The sequence below is a fragment of the Triturus cristatus genome, chromosome 6 (assembly GCF_964204655.1).
Source record: "Triturus cristatus chromosome 6, aTriCri1.1, whole genome shotgun sequence".
Classification (NCBI taxonomy): Eukaryota; Metazoa; Chordata; class Amphibia; order Caudata; family Salamandridae; genus Triturus; species Triturus cristatus.
The window spans coordinates 508,271,797-508,293,290 of NC_140589.1; the positions used below are offsets into that span (position 1 = coordinate 508,271,797).

Sequence of the window (21,494 nt, forward strand, 5' to 3'; positions counted from 1 at the left end):
GAAGGCTACACGCAAGAGCAATTGATAGGCTACAGTGTAAAATTCAGAGTTCCCCATGCTGGATTCAAGAGGAAGAACCAGTACCTCAAGGCGTTGAGAGCCTGGAAAGAGTCAAGAGACCCACAGAATGCGAGGGACATCGTCCCACCCGACAACCTTGTGAAGCCCAGCAGAGTCCTGTCCCCAGAGGAGCTGGCAGACAGGGCAGCAGACAGGGCGCATGCAATGGAGATGGCAAAGTTGGCAGGACAAATAGAAATGGAGAAGCAGAAGTTGGCCTTGGAGGCACAACGACGACAAATGGAGCATGACTTCAGAATGAAGAAATATGATATGGAGCTCGAGAGGCTTGAGGCCATGAGTGTCTCAGCCCAGCAGCAAGAAAGGTGCGTAGCTCAGAGGTTGAGCTTTTCTGAGTGGGAAGAGGACTCCAGCTCAGATGGTGGCAGCAATATTGAGTTTTACAGTGCTGAGAGAGTAGTACGCACACCCAGAGATGTGGCGCCTGACTTGAAGGAGGGGGTTAACATACACCAGGAGGTTCAAGGGCATGAGGTACCTCCAGTAGTGCGCAGTATCCCTGAAGGGAATAGGGTAACTGGCGCAGGGGTTCATGGTCCTAGTGGCGGGAGGGACACTCTACTGACTCTAGATGAGATGTGCAGGGAGAGGGGTTCCCCCAAAACTGAAGTCCTGGTGGGTGAGTGTGAAGACCGCCCAGAAGAGTGTGGGTTGTGTGACAGAGACAGTCAGATACTGTCTTGCCAGTCTCAGGAGAGGGGGGTGGAGTACGTGTGTGAGGCACTGGATGGTGAGGTGAAGTATAGTTTGGTTAACCCTGCTAGGGGGCTGTGTGATCCAATTGTGGGAGAGCATATTGTAAGTCCCTGTTTTCCAGAGCTATGCCAACACCTGTGTGAGGGTGAGTTCTCTGAGCGCAGAGAGCCCACATTGGAGGCAGACCTTTTGGTGGATTCCAGAGGGTCTGGAGAGGCATTGGGGAGTGACCCTGTGGGGAGTGGCTCAGGTATCTTCCAACCCAGAGTGGTGGAAGTGGTGCAGAGTAGCCCAGCTAGGTCCCATGGTAGTGGGAGGGGTGTAGGGGCTCACGTCCTGTCTCAGTGGAGAAGGAGTGAGTGTGGGGCTGCGTGCCCCCAGGTGCCCGAAACCCAGTCTCAGAGCCTGGATGGTTCTTTAAGGGAACACCAGGCGGAGAGCCTAGGCTGTCCTGATGGGCCGCCCGTTGGGGGGGATCCCCTAGTGTCTGGTGAGCTGGGAGTGTCTGTAAGCAGGCCTCCATCAGTTCTGGTGTCTGGCAGTACCGCTCCAGTTGGGAGGGTGCAGAGGTCCAGATTGAGGGGTGAGAGGGGGAAAGAGTCCCCAGTGGAAGAACCAGTGGGTCAGGGGTCAGCCAGAAGGGCTGCATCCCCCGTGAGTGACCATGGTGACATCACTTCTGTCCTGGGGGATCTTCAGGCACTGTCAGATGGACAGGGGTCGGGAGATCAGCGCCAGGCAGACTCTCACACGACACATGAGTTATGTGTCACCCTCAGGGGGGGCATGCGTGCCCCCCGGGAAGTCCTGGTGCGCCAGGCGAGCGTTCAACTGCCTGGGTTAGTCCCAGGGTGGGGAAGCCAGGTTCAGGTGTTGTCTGACCTGGAGGGTGGGACTACTGTAATCAGTGTCCTGACCCATGTTGCTTCTGGGGGTACCACGGCAGTTGGGAGTGGGCAGTACTCTGGAAGGGGGTGCAGAGGGAGGGAGTCCTCGCCTCTGACCCCGGCTCAACTGAAGGGTTTAGACCCCAGATTGGAGGGCCAGGTTCAGGGTGTCCCCCCTGACCTGGACGCCCAGTTGCAGGATAGAACCCCTGAACTGGTGGGCGAATTGTGCGGGACACCTGCCCCAGGTGCCCTGGCAATCCTGGAAGGGGGTACCACTCCAGGTGGGAGGGTACAGAGCCCCAAGGAGGAGGACCAGGTGTGGGAGAGGCCACCCCAATCTTTGGTCCAGCCGCCAGGTACAGTCCCGGGGCTGGTGGGTCAGTGCCAGGATGTCATACCTGACCTGACAAGGGGGAGAATGGACAAAGGGTGCCAAGCACCTGGGGCTACTGCCCCCCGCTCCCTGGCACCACAGAAGATTGAGAGCCCTGAGAGGCATACGGCCTGGGTCTCATCCCTGACTACTGTCAGTGGCCACTGTAGCATTTTGCTGTCTGTCTGTTGGGACACACATGTGGGCCAGTTAAGGTTAGGTGCTGCACAGGTGGTGTCCACAGGTGAGGAGAAGGGTTCCCCATGGATTGGCTTGGTGGGCCCTGAGAGTATGGACAGAGTGAGTCCGATAGGTTCAGATTGGCGTAGAAATGGAGTCTGCCCCTGCTGTTGCGGGCCAGGTCCTTGTTCTATCGCCCCAAGCAGGGAAGACCATCACGGTGGTGATTGGTCTACCCTGCGTTTTGGCTGGAAGGGGGTTGTGTTGGACTTGGCCCTTTTTGCAGGGTCATCCCTAAACTTTTTGCCTTCCTCCAGTATTTTTTCTGACCTGTTGTTGGCTGTTTTATGACTCTGGGCACCTTACCACTGCTGATCAGTGCTAAGGTGCATATGCTCTCCCTATGGTAAAATGTATACATTGATTGGTGTCCATGTTTGGCTTATTCGGTTTACTATCAGCCCCTAGTAAAGTGCACCAGGAGTGCCAGGGCTTGTAAATACGAATGCTGCTGGTGGACTTGCAGCACTGGTTGTGCCACCCACAGAAGCGGCCTAGTAAAATGTGTCTAGGGTCTGCCACCGCAGACCCTGTGCGCGGTCCCGGACCATCGCGCTGACTGCGCAAGTGCCCCCACTTGCCAGTCCCTAAACCTTCCCTTACCTACATATTAGCCACCCCTCTGGTAGGCCCAAGGGCAGGGTGCATTGTAGGCATAAGGTAGGACATGCCCTGATGTGTGTGGCATGTCTTAGTAGTGAATTACAGCCATTTTCGTTCTTCACTATTGAAGGCTACCTGCTCTCCATAGGCCAGAATGGGCTGCCGGGATCACGCCGACGCTGTGACCCCAGTGGACTCAGAGAGCACGGTAGAAGTGTCAAGTTTAGTATGCCTGAACTCAGGATGATAAAATACTTCTTGTAGTCAAGTCTATTTTAGTATCCTGGGTTTGTAAATACTACTTTTAGCAAGTTAGTATTTACTGACCTGACCATCTCAGTCCGCCTCTGCTGTGTGTATGTGTTCTGCCTGGCAACAGTAAGGAGCAGGGTTGGGGAATCCCCAGAGACAGGTTGGCTGCCAGGTGGTGGGTAGAGAGATTACACCTGGATGGGTGGGAGGAGTACACCTTGACTCTTGAATAGACCTGTGCTCTGCCACCACAAAGCCGGCGCCACCCCCTGTGGGGCGGCTGATGTCTCTGCCCTGCTGCTGAAAGGAAAGAGCAGAGTCACCATAACAAAGTGCTCCAGAACTGGACTGAGCCAGGCCTAGGCCCCCTGGCGCTAAAGAACAAAAGAATCATGGTATAAAAGTAGGAGCCTGGCTCCTAAGAAATCAGAATCCTGTTTACCACAAAGAACCTCTGCCCGACTAGAAGGAGAAGAAGACGCTGGAGGAGCTGGCCTGCTGCTTGCCTTGCTGAGAAAGGAGAGGAAGAGACTTACTGAAAAGACTTTGCTACTTTGTGCTTGAACATTCTCCAAGGGCTTGATCTGAGCTTGCCCCCTGAACTGAACCCCAGGACCAGTGGGTTCTCTGTGCTTCTTGCTCATCCTCCAATTCGAGCCGTGTGGGCATCCCGCTGGAAAAGAGACTGCGCCCCTCATCGCCCCTCCTAGGGCCGTGACACTCAGAAGCTCGCCTGCCTCCAACCCGTGAGAGCCCCGCTCCGTCCCGAGCCGCTCTCTGATTCCGGGCCAGGCCGCCTGCATCCCTGTCACCGCCTGCTACTGGAGCGCGCTGACCGCGCTATCACCCCTCCCGCCGGAAGCCGTCCGACGACTGTGATCTACGCCGGGTCATCCAGCTGCACTAACCGTGCCCTGCGACCCCGCTTCGCTATCCCCGGACACCTCAGGCCGCGCCGCCCCCGCTGTGGAGACCCTCCTGCACCGCCGTGCTAAAGGGTCGCGGGCCGCGCCTGCCTACTTGCCCACACCTGCTGATTGAGGACCCAAGAACACGTCCCAAGCTGAGAGTCGCACCGACCTGTGCCGACTCTCCTAATCACGGAAGAAGTCCAGTATCGGGCTCGGGGCCCGCAACGCCTTATTTCCCCGTTCGCAGGAGCCGATCTCTGTGAGTACTGGAGCTACAAGTAAAGAAACTACGAACCAAGAACATTTGCCTGCTGTATAACCTGGTGGCATAGCGAAAACGTTATTGGTCTTGTGATAAGTCTGCTGAGATATATATACCTTATTTTTACATAAAGAATCGCATTTTTATATATATCCAAGTCTGGTGTCCGTTTCTGGGGGGATTAATGTATTTACTGTGTGTATGATTGTAAGTGCTTAGCCAACAACGCCTGAGGCATCGCCTTGGCTGCTCACGCCACGCACCTAGAGGGTGAGCAAGGGTCATTCGCGAGGGGTTATCCTGCGCCCTGACGTGGAGGAGAGGGTTCCTGCTTGACACAAGGGCAACCTTGCGCCAACCAGAGATCCCCGACAGAAGAAGATGCCCAAATTCACTGACAATGAGTTGTCAGTGATGGTAGATGAGATAATCAGAGTAGAACCACATTTTTTGGAAGCATGGTCCAACAGCCACCAGTAGCCAGAAAAAATCAAATGTGGGAAAGGATAGTCAACAAAGTTAATGCAGTAGGGACCACCCCACGCATCCTGCGTGACATCAAGAGGAGGTGGCATGACCTCAAGAGCAGGGTGAAGGAGTGTGCCAACAAGAACCATGAGCTGGCTCAGAGGACTGGCGGTGGCCCTCCCATTCCACCACTAACATTCACCTAATGGGAGGAGAAGGTGACTGCCATACTGCATCCAGACAGTCTCACAGGAATACCCGGGGGAGTGGAGGCTGATAAGTAACAACAAATGTCTACCATTACACTGCTATGTACTGTCTTGCACAACTACAAAGCTACACTTCCTAGACCTAAATGCACTTACGTACAACACACTCTTCTAAACACATGTCTCACAGAGCTAACATTTCCTTCCTCTGAATCACCCCAAAGGTAGCTTGCAATATTTCCATGGGGGCATGTGTACAGGCAGCCAGCACTACAACTCCCACCAGGCCCCCTTGTCCCACAGCTTAGCAGGATGGAGCACTCTCCACACCCACAACCACGTGACAGCCATTTCATTGCACTCATCAAACTTACAGGTAGGTAGGCATCTTAACAAAGGTAGGGGCGTTAGTGGGTAGGAAGCCATCACTACAACTCCCACCAGGCACCCTTGTCCCACAGCTGAGCAGGATGGAGCACTCCCCCCCACCCAGAACCATGTGACAGCCATAACATTGCTCACCTTCACCTAACAGGTAGGTAGCCTTCTTAACAGGGAGGGGTGTTTGTGGGTGGGAAGCCTGCACTACAACTCCCATCAGGCCCCCTTGTCCCATAGCTGAGCAGGATGGAGCACTCCCCCCCACCCAAAACTATGTGGCAGCCACTGCATTGCTCACCTTCACCTAACAGGTAGGTAGCCATCTTAACAGGGAGGGGTATTTGTGGATAGGCAGCCAGCACTACAACTCCCACCAGGCCCCCTTGTCCCACAGCTCAGCAGGATGGAGCGCTCCCCACACCCACAATCATGTGGCAGCCATTTCATTGCACTCATCAAACTTACAGGTATGTAGCCATCTTAAGAGGAAGGGTGTTTGTGGGTAGGAAGCCATCACTACAACTCCCACCAGGCCCCCTTGTCCCACAGCTGAGCAGGATGGAGCACTCCCCCCACCCAGAACCATGTGGCAGCCATTGCACTGCTCACTTTCACCTAACAGGTAGGTAGCCTTCTTAACAGGGTGGGGTGTTTGTGGGTGAAAAGCCTGCACTACAACTCCCACCAGGCCCCCTTGTCCCACAGCTGAGCAGGATGGAGTATTACCCCCACCCAGAACCATGTGGCAGCCATTGCATTGCTCACCTTCACCTAACAGGTAGGTAGCCTTCTTAACAGAGAGGGGTGTTTGTGGGTGAGAAGCCTGCACTACAACTTCCACCAGGCCTCCTTGTCCCACAGCGGAGCAGGATGGAGCACTCCCCATGTCCACAGCCATGTGGCAGCCATGTCATTGCACTCATCAAACTTACAGGTAGGTAGCCATCTTAACAGGGACGGGTGTTTGTGGGAAGGAAGTCATTACTACAACTCCCACCAGGCCCCTTTGTCCCACAGCTCAGCAAGATGGAGAACTCCCCCATTCAGATCCATGTGGCAGCCATTTCCCTCCACTGTGTCACCGAACAGGTAGGTAGTCAGTGCATGCACCCTGCCCTCCTTCTCAAAATGCATGGAGCCATATGACCACACCAGCACTCACATGTCAGCCAACTTGGCATAGATCCAAAAGCCACATCCAGTGTGCAGACAGCTAAGCGCATGTAACTGTCACAGAAATTAAACTTTGACTCACCAAGTCACATGTGAAAGTAATTCATGGCCCAATCATGAACAGTACAGAACAATGTGTAGGTGCTATGGTGTCAGAGCATGAAGGCCCAATATGAACACAAAACATGCATGGTCAGTCTCACAAAGTAAAGTACATGATATGAAAAAGGTATGTATAACATTGCAATGGCTAGTTCTTGCTTAGCTGAAATTGATTCTATGAAGAGCAAACAAAAAAGATGCATTACATAAATGTGATGTGCCGCAAGTTGTTAGATGATGACATGTCCTTGTAATCACACAATCTGTACTTGACACATGGTTTCAATTTAAATGTCACACCATGGACAAGTAATGTATGCACCTCAACATCATGTCATGATGCTCAGTATCTTGCAGCCATACCAAGTGATTGGAATGTAAAGTGTTTGGTGTATCAAATGTAACATCCAAAAGTCTAACACCAAGCTTGTGGAGTGCACTTCAATTACCATTTAAGCTCTGTTCAACAGGAGATTCACAAACAACTGCAGCAGAAAACCCCACCAACCTGCAGAGCCTGTCTCCCCCCCGGAACATGAATTCTCGGATGCAGACTCCCTACGTTTCTCGGATGAAGAGCAACAAAGTGGCCCCACAGGACAGCCAGGGCTTACTACGTCTCAGGCCCTCATTGCCCCCACCACTACCACCACCACTACCACAGCAACAACAACAGTGCTAACCCCTGCTACAACGACCTGTGCGGCCTCCACCACCACCATCACCACTGCTGCCTGCAACACTCTCCCTGCCTCAGTGGTTACCAACACCACCACACAATCAGAGGATGCCAGGGAAAGTGTGCGGGTGCATCGAGTGCCAACGCCACAGCACCATGTCAGCAGGGCAGGTGAGAGGGCACCTGGGGGACAAATACAGGAGACACTGAGACTGCAACAAAATGACTTCTCAGACACAGCTGAGCCTGCAATAGAGGCCCCCCCTATCAAACACAGGAGGGGACATCTGAGAAACACCACTGGAAGATCACGTGGCATTGCGCCATCCAAAGGCAAGTCTCTGAGCTAGCCATGATGACACTTGTGTACCCCTTGACATTGGCTTTGTTGACTATCCTTACCCACATTGCCATGTTGATGCAGGAGTCTATTGGACTGTGTGACTACATCAATGTGGTGACTACTCTATTTGTCTCATTTACCATCACTGACAACTCAGAAATTCACTTGCCACAATTTTAAAACAACCATTTCTCTGTCACAAATACTATTGTACATAAACACACTTTACACACCTTTGGCTTTGTGTCAGCTCCATGTTTATCACAGTATGTACACTGTCAACTCAGATTCCAATGTACAACAAGTTCTGATTGTGATGAGGCACTGATAGGGTGAAGGAACCTAGAAAGACACAAGAGAAAGAAATGTACTTGTCAGGTGATGCCCTTACTGCTAAAAAACACCACTAGTCAACGTACAGAATCCAGCACGCATAACAATGAGCAACAACATCAACATAGACATGAGGTACCTGGAAAAATATACCCAGTGCCACACACATAAGCCATTAGCACAGAGCCAACAACAGCCAGCAGTCAAAAAGATCATCTATGCCTTGCTACTACCATCAAAGACAACAGACAATGTCACTGTTGTACAATGTCACTTACACTCAAGGGAAGTAGTTGTTGATGAGCTGTTGACGCAGGTCAACACCTTCCTCTTCTCCACTATCGTCGTCACTGGGCATGTGTGGATTTGCAGAGGGGCTGGCATCTGCTGCTCATCATCGTCCAGGAGCAGGGTGATCTCTTTGCGCAAGGCCAGGTTGCGGAGCATGCAGCATGCAACTATGATCTGACATACCTTTTGGGGAGAGTAGAGTAGTGCACCTCCGCTCTTTTCCAGACACCGAAATCTAGACTTCAGAAGCCCAAAAGTACGCTCCACCAAACAACGTGTCCTCCCATGTGCATCATTGTAGTGGACTTTACCCGGGGTCCTTGGATATCGTAGTGGGCTCAGCAACCAAGGCCGGTTGGGATGCGCAGAGTCACCTAGGTGTGAGATACAGAGAGCAATTTACTAATATAAACAGTAGCTGAGAACAGCATGTCACACATACAGCACACTACTTGACTGCGTACTCACCAACAAGCCATGCACGCTCCGGATGCAGATTTGCCATCAATTGTAGTATTATGCTGTTGCGCAGTATGTAGGAGTCATGTGCGGAACTGGAGAATTTGCCACAGACCTGGGAGATAATCATATCCGCTTGGCATACCACTTGCACATTAATGGAATGGAAATGTTTCCTGTTCCGGTAGATTTGCTCACGTGCCTGTGGTGGAACTAGGCCAACATGTGTGCAGTAAATGGCGCCAACAACATTAGGTATGTGTCCACGATCACAAAAATCACCCTTCACACCAGCCAATTCATGTTTCCTTGGGAAGTGGCTGTAGCGGTCCTTGTATGTCATCATTTCGGACAGTGTTGGTGGCCAAGTCCCAAAATGGCAACTTGGGCTCAAACGTGCACAGCGTTGTGGGTTAATACAACATATGTAATCTGGTCTCACCCCAATTGATTATATTCAAAACTGTAGATATTTTCATATATCATTCTTTAGTACTTTCTTTAAGTGAAATACAGTTCCACATTAAACTTGCATTACAAAATTAAATATTTCAAGACTTCATTCAGTTATCAGATCAATGTATTCAGAGGATTACAACATAAGTAGAATGAAAAAAGGTAGAGCCCAATGCATTTCGGGACTGCCTGTCCCTTCGTCAGAGACAAATCTGTTGAAAAAACACAATAATATATCATGTACTTCATGGTACCTAATTCACAACATATTGTCAGTGTGGTAATGAATATTACGTCCTGTGTTAACATGCTTTTTAAATAGTATGGTGTACAACCTGAACCAGAACCCTCTGTGTTCCTTCTGAAAGTTACTGTGCTTCCTGTAAGTCACCTCAACGTGTTGTCAATGAAAATATTCACATGCTAGTGATAAAGAACCATCAAACGTCACCTCGTGTAATGCCATAACAATTGCCACAAGCAATACACTTACTCGGGAAACGAAACTGTAACTGGCGTCTTAACGGTGAGTTACCTCAGATACCGACTGTTGAAATAAACAGGGTTGAGATTATCGAATTCTGCCGTTCCACAATTTAATTGCTAGTTCAAAGTATGCTTCGACATACCTGCTCAGGTGAACCCCAAAGAGTTTTCTAACTGAGGCAGTAACTTGACCTGCTGATCCCGCAGCGATCGAACAAAACAAAGAAACCAACCGAGTATCTGGGACTATGTGTTCTCCGTAATAGTGCTATCAAGAATATACTCGCTCAGTTAGTAATTTCAACGAAGGACTAGTTACGTCCCTTGTTTTCCATTTGGAGCTCCTCTTACCTCCACTCACGACACAAAACCTCCTCCTCGGAAGCACCAAATCACTATCACTTTGTTCCCGGCGTTCACCATATGAATTACGTGTGACTCTTGTGAGAATCACGGTGCCTCCTCTCCGTGGTCTCCATCTAAGAGTGAGTAACTCTGATGATTATTCCATAAACATCTATGTTCTTTGCCCTTATCTGTGTATCTAAGACCCCATGTACTTGAAATTCAATATTCAAGTCTGTACTAAGTTCCGGCTATCAATTAACATGCCTTTTCAGAAGGTCACGTTTGCTTCTGTGATTGAACACCCACGATTCCCGCTTTATGGACGCCATGATAGTAAAGGCTCAATCAATCAAATGACCTTACTCGTCCGCAATCTTGATACACCATAATACTGCAATTGCTCAGCTTGCTACTTCCATAGTCTCGCTTACAGGAATGCTAGAATCAATATAATGTGCTGTCATCATTATCTGAACTGTCCGTCAGGCTCAGTCCCCTAGGTGCTTACCAAAAATAATTATGTTTCTCATGTGATGATGATTATGTATCCATAATGAAATGTCTATGTAAGCAATGACATACGATTGACACTGGTGAAATCTATTACTGTAATTAGTGTATAGTTTACACACATGTCAAAATAAAACATATTATACCTTGTGAACTTCGAATGATGAGATTATCACATACATGTTCATGTTAAGCACATGTATTACAATTGATTACAATATTAGACTCATTGTACTCAGGGTGTATCCCATTCATGTCTACTATGTATTATCGATGTGTTATTGAATGTTTACTAGGAGCAAAACATTTCTGGTTAGGTTTGTTACTCAAAACTGATGACGTGTGTTTAACCACAGTGTGGTTATGTATGTTTATAAAAAGCACAACATTTCAAATTTATCATTGAGACCTGATGGCATAAGAGTATTTAATCTCTTTATCCCAAAAGCTTCTCTCTGGAGTAGTAATTTAGAATTGCCAATTCCTTCACGTGTGGGTATGTGTTGAATTATTTGAAATTTCAATTGTGCGATGGTATGATGGCTTACCTCCCAATGAGTTAGTGTTCTCATTTCTGATTCAGCTTTTATGTTCTGTTAGACGGCACTTAATTTTTCTTTCTGTCTTCCCCACTTAGAGAAATGCCCAGTGGCATTTTATGGTGTAAACCACTTGAGTTGAACTGCAATCACTAACTTGTGTCAATTTAATCCGTTCCCCAGTTCTGGGAAGTAGTAATGTATCCCCTATTATTACATTAAAGGCAATTCCCACATCTTCTCATTCCTGGTTTGGTATTTCCAGTTCTACTCTTCTTGCGTGATAGAATTTCTTTCAAGTTCCGTGCTCTGGTAATGCAAACAGTGGTTTCTATTTGAATAGTCCATTAAAGTCGAGTTGTTCCACTAGCAGTTCCCATCATTTTTGGATAATTTTCCTTATTTCAGTGGATACTGTGGAGTATTTTGAAACAAAGACAGACCTGTTTGAAATTTTTTTAGGTTGCTTATGTAGCGGAGAGGACATCACATAGCACCATGTTGAACATAGCTAGAGACATCCCACCTGCGATGGCCACCGTGTACTGAAATGAACCAATTGCAAAGAAATGCAGGGCCGCCGTCACCTTAAATGTTGGTGTCAAAGCAGTCGGATAGATTCTGTGAGGCCTCAGATGGGGCTCCAACTGACCACATGAAGGGTAAGGCGATCCAAACGGAATTTCCTTATGATGTCCTCATCTTCCATGTTCGCCAGCACTGGGAACGGACGATGCACATTTGGTTGTTTCCTACAATTTATGAAAGGGGACACATGGTAATTTAAATCCCCAATCAGATGTGTCAAACATCTTACATCTTGACTGACGCAGCGCCAACAATGACTGTACTGTAACAACAGCTTAATGCACAAGTCAGATGCAGAGATACCTTGATCTCATGTAGTCATACCTCCAAAACAGAATCTGACTATGTGAATGGTAAATGGTACACTCCCACATCTTGTGTCCCCAGCACTGGGAGTAGTTGACACAGCACATGTTGGAAATAGCAACACTGCTGACTTCTACATAGCTGCTGTACCTGCCACACCTCGTGGTTAAGTTGCACAGAGCACAACCTTTCTACACAATGAGCATAGTGTGTGTAAGCGGATCAACTATCAAAATCAATACAGCAATGTGCACAGTGAAATAGGCACATTATGTGGTCAGTCCATCATTACTGTGGGTTGAGTAGCCATCTCACACATTGACATTTTCACAAATATGAGACTCCATTACACACCAAATCTGTGTACATGCACACAAATATCATGTGTGACATGTGAGTAAGTACATGCCAATGCATGTAATCATGTGCACTGACATGGCATGTGTAGGCACCAGTGAGTTGAATGTCACACGAGCATTTAATTTTGGAAACAGGTGCTGTAATACATTGTAAAGGTATAGTGTTCAATGATATAAATTGGCTATTGCCATTGCTAGAGCATAATGTGTCCATAGGTGCGGTATGCGTGCTCCGCCACTGCGATCACGGTCATTTGCGGTAGCGACTGCCTGGACCCTGCGGTGTGCCTATGCTCATGCCAATGGCATTGCAACCAATGTGAACCGCGATCGCGGTAGTGCAATACAATTTTGAAACCCGCGGTAGGCGTGCTCCGCTACCGCAGGCCCGGTCATTGGGTACAATTGAAAGATGCTGGATTGTAATAGCGACTGCCTGGGCCCCACTGTATGACACCGGCAATGGCATTGCAGCCAATGTAAACCGCGATCGCAGTAGTGCTATACAATTTTGAAACCTGCGGTAGGTGTGCTCCCCTACCGTGGGCCCGGTCATTGGGTACAATTGAAAGATGCAGGATTGTGGTAGCGATCACCTGGACCCCGCGGTGTGACACCGCCAATGCCAATGGCATTGCAACCAATGGGAACCGCGATCGCGGTAGTGCAATACAATTTAGAAACCCGCGGTAGGCATGCACCGCTAACGCGGGCCCAGTCATTAGGTACAATTGAAAGATGCAGGATTGCGGAATTGCATTGAGTATGCGGGGAGGATGGCATCATGGACACTTCTACAGCTCTTCTTCAGAAAAAATAAACAAACGTTGGTCTGAGACTGGGTAATGTAAATGTGTGATACACTGCTTAGTATGCTGAAATCATGTCAATGTGGTGTGTAGCCTTATTTCCACAGATCCATGACTGCATTGAAGGATGGGAGTGACATGCAGTGTTTTTTCAGCCATACACTTACACTGCTGGTTTGAGATAGTTGAAGTCTGAACAAACATTGCCTGTGCTATGTGATGCCATAGTCCATTAAGTCTTCACATACTCATTTGTGACATTACAGTTTTCAAATTGCCCCTATGGTGATGTGTTCATTATGCAGAAGAATACAATGCCTGAGTGTAACACTCTTGGTGGTAATTCACCTATGACACATCAGATGAATGTAAGTTGGAGATGTCATCCTTCTATTGATTTCATTATGTGTTCAGTCTCGCATGTGTAGGCACTGTTTACCCTCTCATATTGTACATGCATGTCATTTCTCTGATGGCCCATGTTTAACCTCAGTGTGAGTCCATCTGGCCTGCACAGAAACTGCCCAATGTTAGAAGGACCCATCACTAAATGGACTGAGTGAAACATATGTGTTGTCCACCACCATATTTCTCAATGAGCTATCTTAGGCCTGAGGATTGCACAAGACAGGACTACATCTTGTGAGAAGACTGTGAAATTTTAAGATCATGGCCCTAAATGTGACCACCATGACACATGTAGACATTCACTGGTCAAGGACATTGAGGGGTGTGTAGTGTTGGACACAGTGAGTCTGCCTGACACATCATTTCCAATGTATTGTATGTCATGCTCATTAACATACTGCATCATATATGAGGGTCATTTTAACATTGGTTGCTGTGCTAGCACTCTGCATGTGTATGAGATGGCCATGTACTGTGTCCATCATCATACATGTATACATTTCTATGAGATTATTCGATGCAAGTGTACTACGTGTCATGCTGTATGGACTCAACATTTATGTATTAGTGTCCTATGTATTTTCATGCTCCTGTACTGACACACAGTGGTACATAACACAGTGTCACTGAAACTTCCTCTCCTTGTCTCTCATGCCTGCAGCTTAAGGTCCACCATCGTAAGGCGAGATGGAGGGCCATTGCATGCAAGGTGCGGGCTCTGGATGTCTCCAACCGACTGCACACACACTGTCACAAGAGGTGGGATGACATCTGCCGGTTGAGCAAAAACGTGGCAGAGATGACGCTGGGGATGCTCTCTCGGAGTGGCAGGTTGGCACGCAGGAGCATGACACCACTAATGGCCTGCATCTTGGCAGTGACACAGCCAGAGCTGGATGGACACTTGAGGGCCCATCAGCAGCAAGTTGGGTGTAAATATTCAGCGAAGTGTGACTTTGGTTGTGAGTGACTGTTATGTGGCCTAGTGTGATGCAATGGCTTCTACGTGGCCTCAGTGTTGAGTACAGGTGTTCTGCATTGGTAATACATGTGGTTTCTCATGTGTTTAAAACCATGACCCTTGTCATTGACAGATAGGATGTGGCCTTGTGACATATGCTGCAGTATGAGTGTCATAGACATCACCTGGCAGTGAACAGCAGTGAGCATCATGTTAGTGTGCATTCATAGATGTGTGTTGTGCACAGCAGATAAATTGGGACATCTACACAGCTGACACCAATGTACAACTGTAGTTGTGCTTTGAAGCACAACATGCTGAATAGCAGGAGCTTGTAGTCATTGCAAAAGGGCATTTTGGAGTTTGTATCTGTGGTGTTTCCTTAAAGAGACTCCATATGTGACAGAAACATCATGTTTTGATGTATAGCTATCTCACATACAGGCACGTAGGTATGCTTACAGAGAATAGTATGTGTGGTTACAGGGAGGCACAGGGCCAGCTATTTGGCTGTGTCAACGCCACATGGATCATCACTATCAACTATGCATGTTTCCATGCATCTTCTGATGATTGCATAAATGTAGCACGTGCTGAAAGTACATGGAGGAGTCAAACATGGGAGTATCATTTTAAAGTTTTGTGCTTTGTTTGCATATGATGTTTGTGAGTATGGCACTATACTAAACCTATGTCTCTGTCTCTTGCAGCATCTACTGAGGGCAGGGAAGGACGGGAGATGGACACCAGTGGGAAAGCTTCTGGCACGACTGCTACACATGAGTTCACTGACACTGATGTGACCAGCGCCTCGGAGGGGGACAGGAGTGCCCTGGATGATTCACGCCTGGAAACACCAACCTCCACATCTTCAGACTTCAGTGGTGACTCCTCGATGTTGGTGGGCACAGGAAGTTTCAGATGTGCCTCTTCTTCTGCCACACTTCGTCCAGTGCCCACGCTCCCGGATGCTCCTACAAGTGCTGTCCAAGCACACAGCCCTAGGAAGGGTAGAGTCTCCTTCCCCCGAGGCACCGCTGCCCCTGTCTCCCATGCTGCCCTCAGTGTGGAGGTGGTACACCTTTTGCGCCAGCTGTGTGCGGGTCAGACTGCTCTCCTGAATCCCTTCCAGAATCATGACAAGAGGTTGGCACAGGTAGTTGAATTCATGGAGGGCATTCATTCTGACGTGGGTTGCCTACACTGAACTGTCCAGTCTTTGTCCTCCACAGTGACAGCAGCCATTCAGCAGTCACAAGCTCCCAGTCCAGCTCCTGTCCCTTCAGCAACCAACCCTGCCAGTGGCACCTCCTGGAGAGCTTGCCCACATGCCAGGCCCCTCAGGCACCAAGTCCTCCTCATGCTGCACACAACAGCAGCACTCGAAGCGTACCAGACCACAGACACCATCACCACAACATAAAACGGTCACACATGAGTGCAAAACCAAAAGCCCATCACCTGACATTCAGGGACATCAGGCCAAGAAGTAGGAATCAACATCACATTAATCAAAATCACCACCAACCATAGGCACTCCCATCCCCACACCTGCTCCCAAAGACCCACAAACACTTGCCCTGTCTGCTATGACCCTGGTGCCTGCAACGACTAAACCCAAACACATTTCAAAGGCAGATTCACCCAAAACATCAACTCCCACCCCCACCCCTGTGAAGAAGGGACAAGAGAGCAAAGAGGGGGGTTTACCTTGACAACAGGGGATGCAGGGGAAGAGGCAAGGCCACCCCAAGCTTACCACCAGGTACAGAAAATCCCCATGGGGAGAGCCACCTGCACCTGATACACCTTTGGTGGAGAGTGAGGCTGTTGTGCCCACCTCACTTCCCACTCCGGCCAATACACTTGTGGGCTATCGAATCCCCAAACAGTTGAGACCCAGCCCTCAACATTCACCCTCAACCACTGTGCCTCCATGCAGCATGTCTCCACCTCCCCGTGCCACCACTCCACCTGGTCCAAGCAGCCCTCAGGCTCCTACAGCCACGGATGCCTCTACCTCAGCCGGTTCTCTCTCTCCCAGGTCCAGTCCTCCAACTGGCCCCGACAATCAGCCCCCTCCTAGTTTAACTTAAAGCCAAATATTTAAGCCAAGTCCCCACACCATTTCTCCAACAGCGGTGCCTGGACTGCCCATATGTAGCCCCTGAGCTGTGGTGATTCCCATGGCAGTGGACAGTGTTACCCATTTGATGTGCAAGTTCTCATGCACACATGTGCGGACTGGAAATATGGACTGGCCAATGGCCTTGCTGTTTGGTACTTTTGATGCCCATTTCTTGTGCAGTTTCTCATGCACACATGTGCGGACTACAAATATGGACTGGCCAATGGCCTTGCTGTTTGGTACTTTTGGTATTTAGTAAAAGTTGATTGACTTTCTGCAGAAATCTGGCTGCCCTACATGAGATCTCCAATGAGTGGCTGTTTAGTAGTAGCATTAAGGCTGGACGGCACGATCTAACTTGGGAGCAGCGGAGTGCGTGAAGTAGGCACTGCCTTCTCAAGTGGTTCACCACTGGGCAGATGCACACTAGGTGTATAAGGGATTCTTCCTCCTGTCCACAAAGTCTGCAGAGCATAGTTGGCCATGTTTGTTTCCACGCGGGAACTTGATCTTTGGATGTAAATGCTCCCAGTCTGACCAAAAGTAGTTGATGTTGGATTGATGGAGTTATATGCTGGACAAGATATGGCTGGGGTAATTGTGTCTCATATGTCGATAGAACCATCCAGCCATGTCTTTTCTTTGCTAGAGCTGCTTTGTCCATTATCCAAGCCTTTTGTTTTGCTGCATTGTTGGCTATTTTTTTTAGTGCGGCAAAGCTGTGGTCAGTGTTCCAGGTGTCGTGCATGTCTAGCGCGTGTTGAAGGATGGTGTGTCAGGCTTTTGTTCCTTTGGGTTGGTTCTTTATTTCTGTCCAACAATGCCCCAACAAGGAATCCTCTTCTGCTGCTTCTAATTTCCAGCACATTTTTATTATCGCTGCTTGTCTGACGGGGTGTTGATTTGGTAGCCCAAATTCTAAGCGAACTTGGGCTTGTGACGTGAACAGCGGCATCCTGAAAATTGGTTTGAATAAACCTGACAGTTGGAGGTTCAGGAAGTTGGCATCTTGACCTTTGAATACTTCTGAGCCTTAAGTAACGGTCGGTAAAAACTTAGCTGTGATGACTTTTAGTTAGTGGAAGTTTGACGGACATTGCAGTTTCTGTTTTAACATATTTAGTGCAAAACGGAGTTTGTTTGCGTGTGCTTTTCTGAGGTTAAGATGTTCTTTGAGGGTGAACCTTTTGTCGACCACTACTCTCAGATATTTGTAGGAGTCACAGTGCTCTATTCTGTTTCCTGATACGTTCCACCGGTATTTTTTTCCATTTGATGTTGTCGTGGCCGAAAAACAAATGGCCTTAGTTTTATTCAGTTTCGAGGACAATCCATATATTCAACCAACTTTGTGATCAAGCGCTGTAGGCCTACTGGTGTCTGACTGCATGAGATGATGTCGTCTGCATATTGCAGGCTTCTTATTTTATAGTGAGCGATTTTCGGGGGGCCACTTTGAACTTCTGAAAGCCTTTTGTCCAGATCAGCGGTAAAGATATTAAAGAGGCTGGGAGTAAGCACGCACCCCTGCTTTAGGCCAATATATGTAGGGATCCTTGCTGTAGCACAATCTTCGTTACCCAGTTTTATCTGTACCCATGTGGATGTATACAAATCGACGATGGCCCATAGTAGTGATGGTGGAACGCTCCAATTTGCCATCTTTTGCCACAGCTGTTGTCTGGGTACCATGTCAAATGCTGCTTTTAGGTCGATAAAGCAGGTGTACAGTTTGGCAGATTTTCGCTTTGCTTTTTCGACCAGAAGATTCAGTGCAAGCAGGCTACACATCGTGTTTGGGCCGGGTCTAAAACCTGTTTGTGTGACTGGGATGATCTTGCTAGAAGTGATCCAATCTTCTAGAGCTGTGAGAAGGTTTGGTGCATATAGTATTGCTTCAACATCAATTAAAGCAATTAATTTGAAGTTTGCTGGGTCCGACCTTGCACAATTCTGGAATGGTAGTGGTTTGGAAGGCATGGTTAAACAGAGGTGTGAAGTAATTTGCCCAAAATTATCTATCATGTTTAAAAATTCTGTTCGGGAGGCTGTTTACACCTGGCGCTCCGTTGGATCTTAATTTTTTTATGTTGATTTCAATTTGCTTAGATCTAATCCAGCTTTCATCAAACTGATTTTCTTCCTATTTTGATTGCTGTGCTGTGATATTATCAGTAGCATAATTGTGGTAATTGGTGTTCTTGTCCATGTGGTTTTTGGTTAGGTGAGCTATCCAGTCTGCCTCTAGGATGTTTGCGTTGTGTTGGCGGAAAGATCCATTCGCAATACTGTTTATTTCCGCCCAATTTTGTTTTGTTATTATTTGATTTGCTTGTTTCCAATAGTTTTTGCCAGATTGCAGTTTGTTGTGTTTTCTTTGCCATCCAGACCTCTTTTTTGTAATTCTGTCTCAGCTGGTATATTTGTTGCTTTTTTCCTTCAGTGGTTGATTGGACATTTCTACGCAATTTTCTTATTTCTCGGATTAATGTCCTTTTTCTTCACTACTAGGGAGCCTAAATGCTCTGTTGTTTTTTTTTGCATGTTGTTTTGTGTTCTGCGATGCGATGGGAATTTAGAAATCAGCATCTTGGTTATGTTCACCCAATTTGCCCATGGCTGTGTTGAATTTTGTGCTTGCGTGATCAATGGTGTGTTTTTTAGATAATTCATTATTTCATCTACGTTTTTGCCATTCCATGCCAGCCTTTTTAGGTTGTATGGTCTCGGACAGATCATTGCTTTCTGCAGCTCTTCGTGTGTGAATTTGAAGGTTGATTGACTGTGGGCTGTGATCTCTCTCGAGTCTGTGTGTTATTTGAAATCTTGAGATCTTTGGTAATAGCTCTATATCCACTATTGTATAATCTAGGACGGAGTGTGTCTGCTTGGATATTTTGGTTGGTTTTGCTGGTTGATCTTGAGGGAAGCGACCATTTAAGATTATCATTTCTGTCTCGTGTAAGATTGAAACGCGTGATTGGCCGATGTGCTCCTTTTTTCGATAATTTGTAATTACTGGGGGAATCATTTGCCATTGGTTTTGATTTGATTTGTTGTTTCGTTTGCTCTGAAACCTCTTGAAGTAGGAACATATTAAAGCCACCGGACAGCATGATTCCTGCTTGCGGGAAATTTGCTTGCAATGATTGAATCAACATTTTAAAGGTCGTGATTTTCTCTTGTTTTTCTTTTGGAGCTGGGTGAATGTAAATGTTGCAAATTATTAGGAGCCTTTCCACTTTGTTATGCTCCTGGCAATTAAGGGGACCTTGCAAGAGTGAGATTTTGTTTGTCCAAGATCTATCTGTTCATTGGACCATGGTATTTTTGTGCTAAGGTAGATTGATAAACCGCCAGATGGTCTGCCTGATGTATTGCCTTTTATTGCGGTTTGGTGGAGTTCTTTGAATCCACTGATCTGTGTTGGTAACGTGGTCCGGGTTTCCTGAAGTAATAATATGTCAAATTTTTCCCCAAAAATGTGTAAATCTACCTCATCTGCCTTGCTGCTTAAGCCGTTAATGTTCCAAGAGCACAGTTGTAGTTTGTTCTTTCATGATTTGTTTACCTTGATCTCCATGCCCCCGGTGGGTGAGAGAAGAACTTTTCGCGCTTGATTAGATACTTCTGATTTTCTTGATTTATTATACGTAGGTTTGACCAATTCGATGGATGCAGTGTTTGGCCAGTGTTAGCTCTTTTTACTGACAGGTGCATGTGTGTGTGATGTTCTATTTGCATGACATTGTGTGAGAGTAGTTTGTGCATTGTAATATATTCAGATGTGTGTTGAATGTGTAGTGTGCATTTCTTGTGTGAATGTCACATGCAGCAATGTGGAGTCTTGTTCATGAGCTTGTTTTGAGTGCACAATAGTGCTATGTCCTCCTATATTTGACCTGTCACTTGTCAGGATTGTGTATGTGCATGCTTGTGCTACACATTGACACCATGCTCGCTTGATAAGGGGTGTGGTGTCTATGTCTGTTTTAGCTGATTTGTCCCAGTGATCACAGTTAGTGTTCAAGATTGGCATTTGATAATGCAATTTTTTGATTGGGTTGGGGTATGGTGTCTGTGCATTTGTCCAGAGTGAAAATGGTGTGTATTCCTGTTCTGTCTAGGCTCACATTGCCTATCCGCTGTTTGGCTGCACATGGCTGAGCTTGTTGGACTTCTCTGGATGTTGTTTGTGAGATTTATGTTTGGCTATTGGTTTTTGATCAGCATTGGTTCTGACATCCCTGAGTGGGATTCAGTCATTTGTAGATACACATCAGGGTGTGTCATTGGTCGTCAGGAAACTCACAGGACCTTATTTGCACCTTTATGTGTGTTTCTCACAGGTGTTGAGTAGTGCAGGTGTGAGATGGGTAGATGAAGGGTATGTGTGAAGGTCCTACTTTGGTTTGACAGTCAGGGAGTGTGACAATGAGCCATGTGCGTTGTGCTGGTGGCATACACATGTCAAAGTTGTTGACATAGATGTGGGGCTGGTGACTGTATGGCTTCTGACACTTCCTATCATTCCTGTGCCTATGCATAGCTTGCATTGCTGTATCCCAGAGATATTGCACAGATGTCACTTTGGTTTAATTTTAATCACCGTGCCACCCATGTCGATTTGATGGCCTAAGGGTAGTGTGATATATTCCTCCTTTTGCGTGTCATGTACAAATGCTATGTGGCTTGCTCCATGGTTTTCCAGCACTGTGCACTCCACTATGGGCTAGTCCATTTATTGTCATACATTGATGCTGACCTATGGTATGTGTATGTGGCAGAGTGTCAGTGTGGGATCTGTCTGAGGGACTTGACATGCAGTGTGAACAGTTCAGTGATTGTTA

At 47.5% G+C, this 21,494-nt stretch overlaps 1 protein-coding gene across 7 annotated transcripts in view; it reads left to right on the forward strand.

Moving 5' to 3' along the window:
• LOC146817343 (uncharacterized) overlaps positions 1-21,494 on the forward strand; it is a 111,836-nt gene that overhangs the window by 56,562 nt on the left and 33,780 nt on the right. Inside the window, exons 2-4 of one of the 7 annotated variants that reach the window (XM_085610921.1) lie at positions 6,384-6,455; positions 14,217-14,487; positions 15,227-16,918. The exons of 1 other annotated variant lie outside the window; for it this stretch is intronic. In XM_085610921.1, the coding sequence (XP_085467047.1) occupies positions 6,393-6,455; positions 14,217-14,487; positions 15,227-15,723 (831 nt within the window). In that variant the 5' untranslated portion in view covers positions 6,384-6,392 and the 3' untranslated portion in view covers positions 15,724-16,918. Of the gene's footprint in view, positions 1-6,383; positions 6,456-7,111; positions 11,322-14,216; positions 14,488-15,226; positions 16,925-21,494 lie in introns of those variants that run through there. 5 more of the 7 variants (XM_085610923.1, XR_014962970.1, XR_014962969.1 and 2 more) reach the window with 5 other exon arrangements.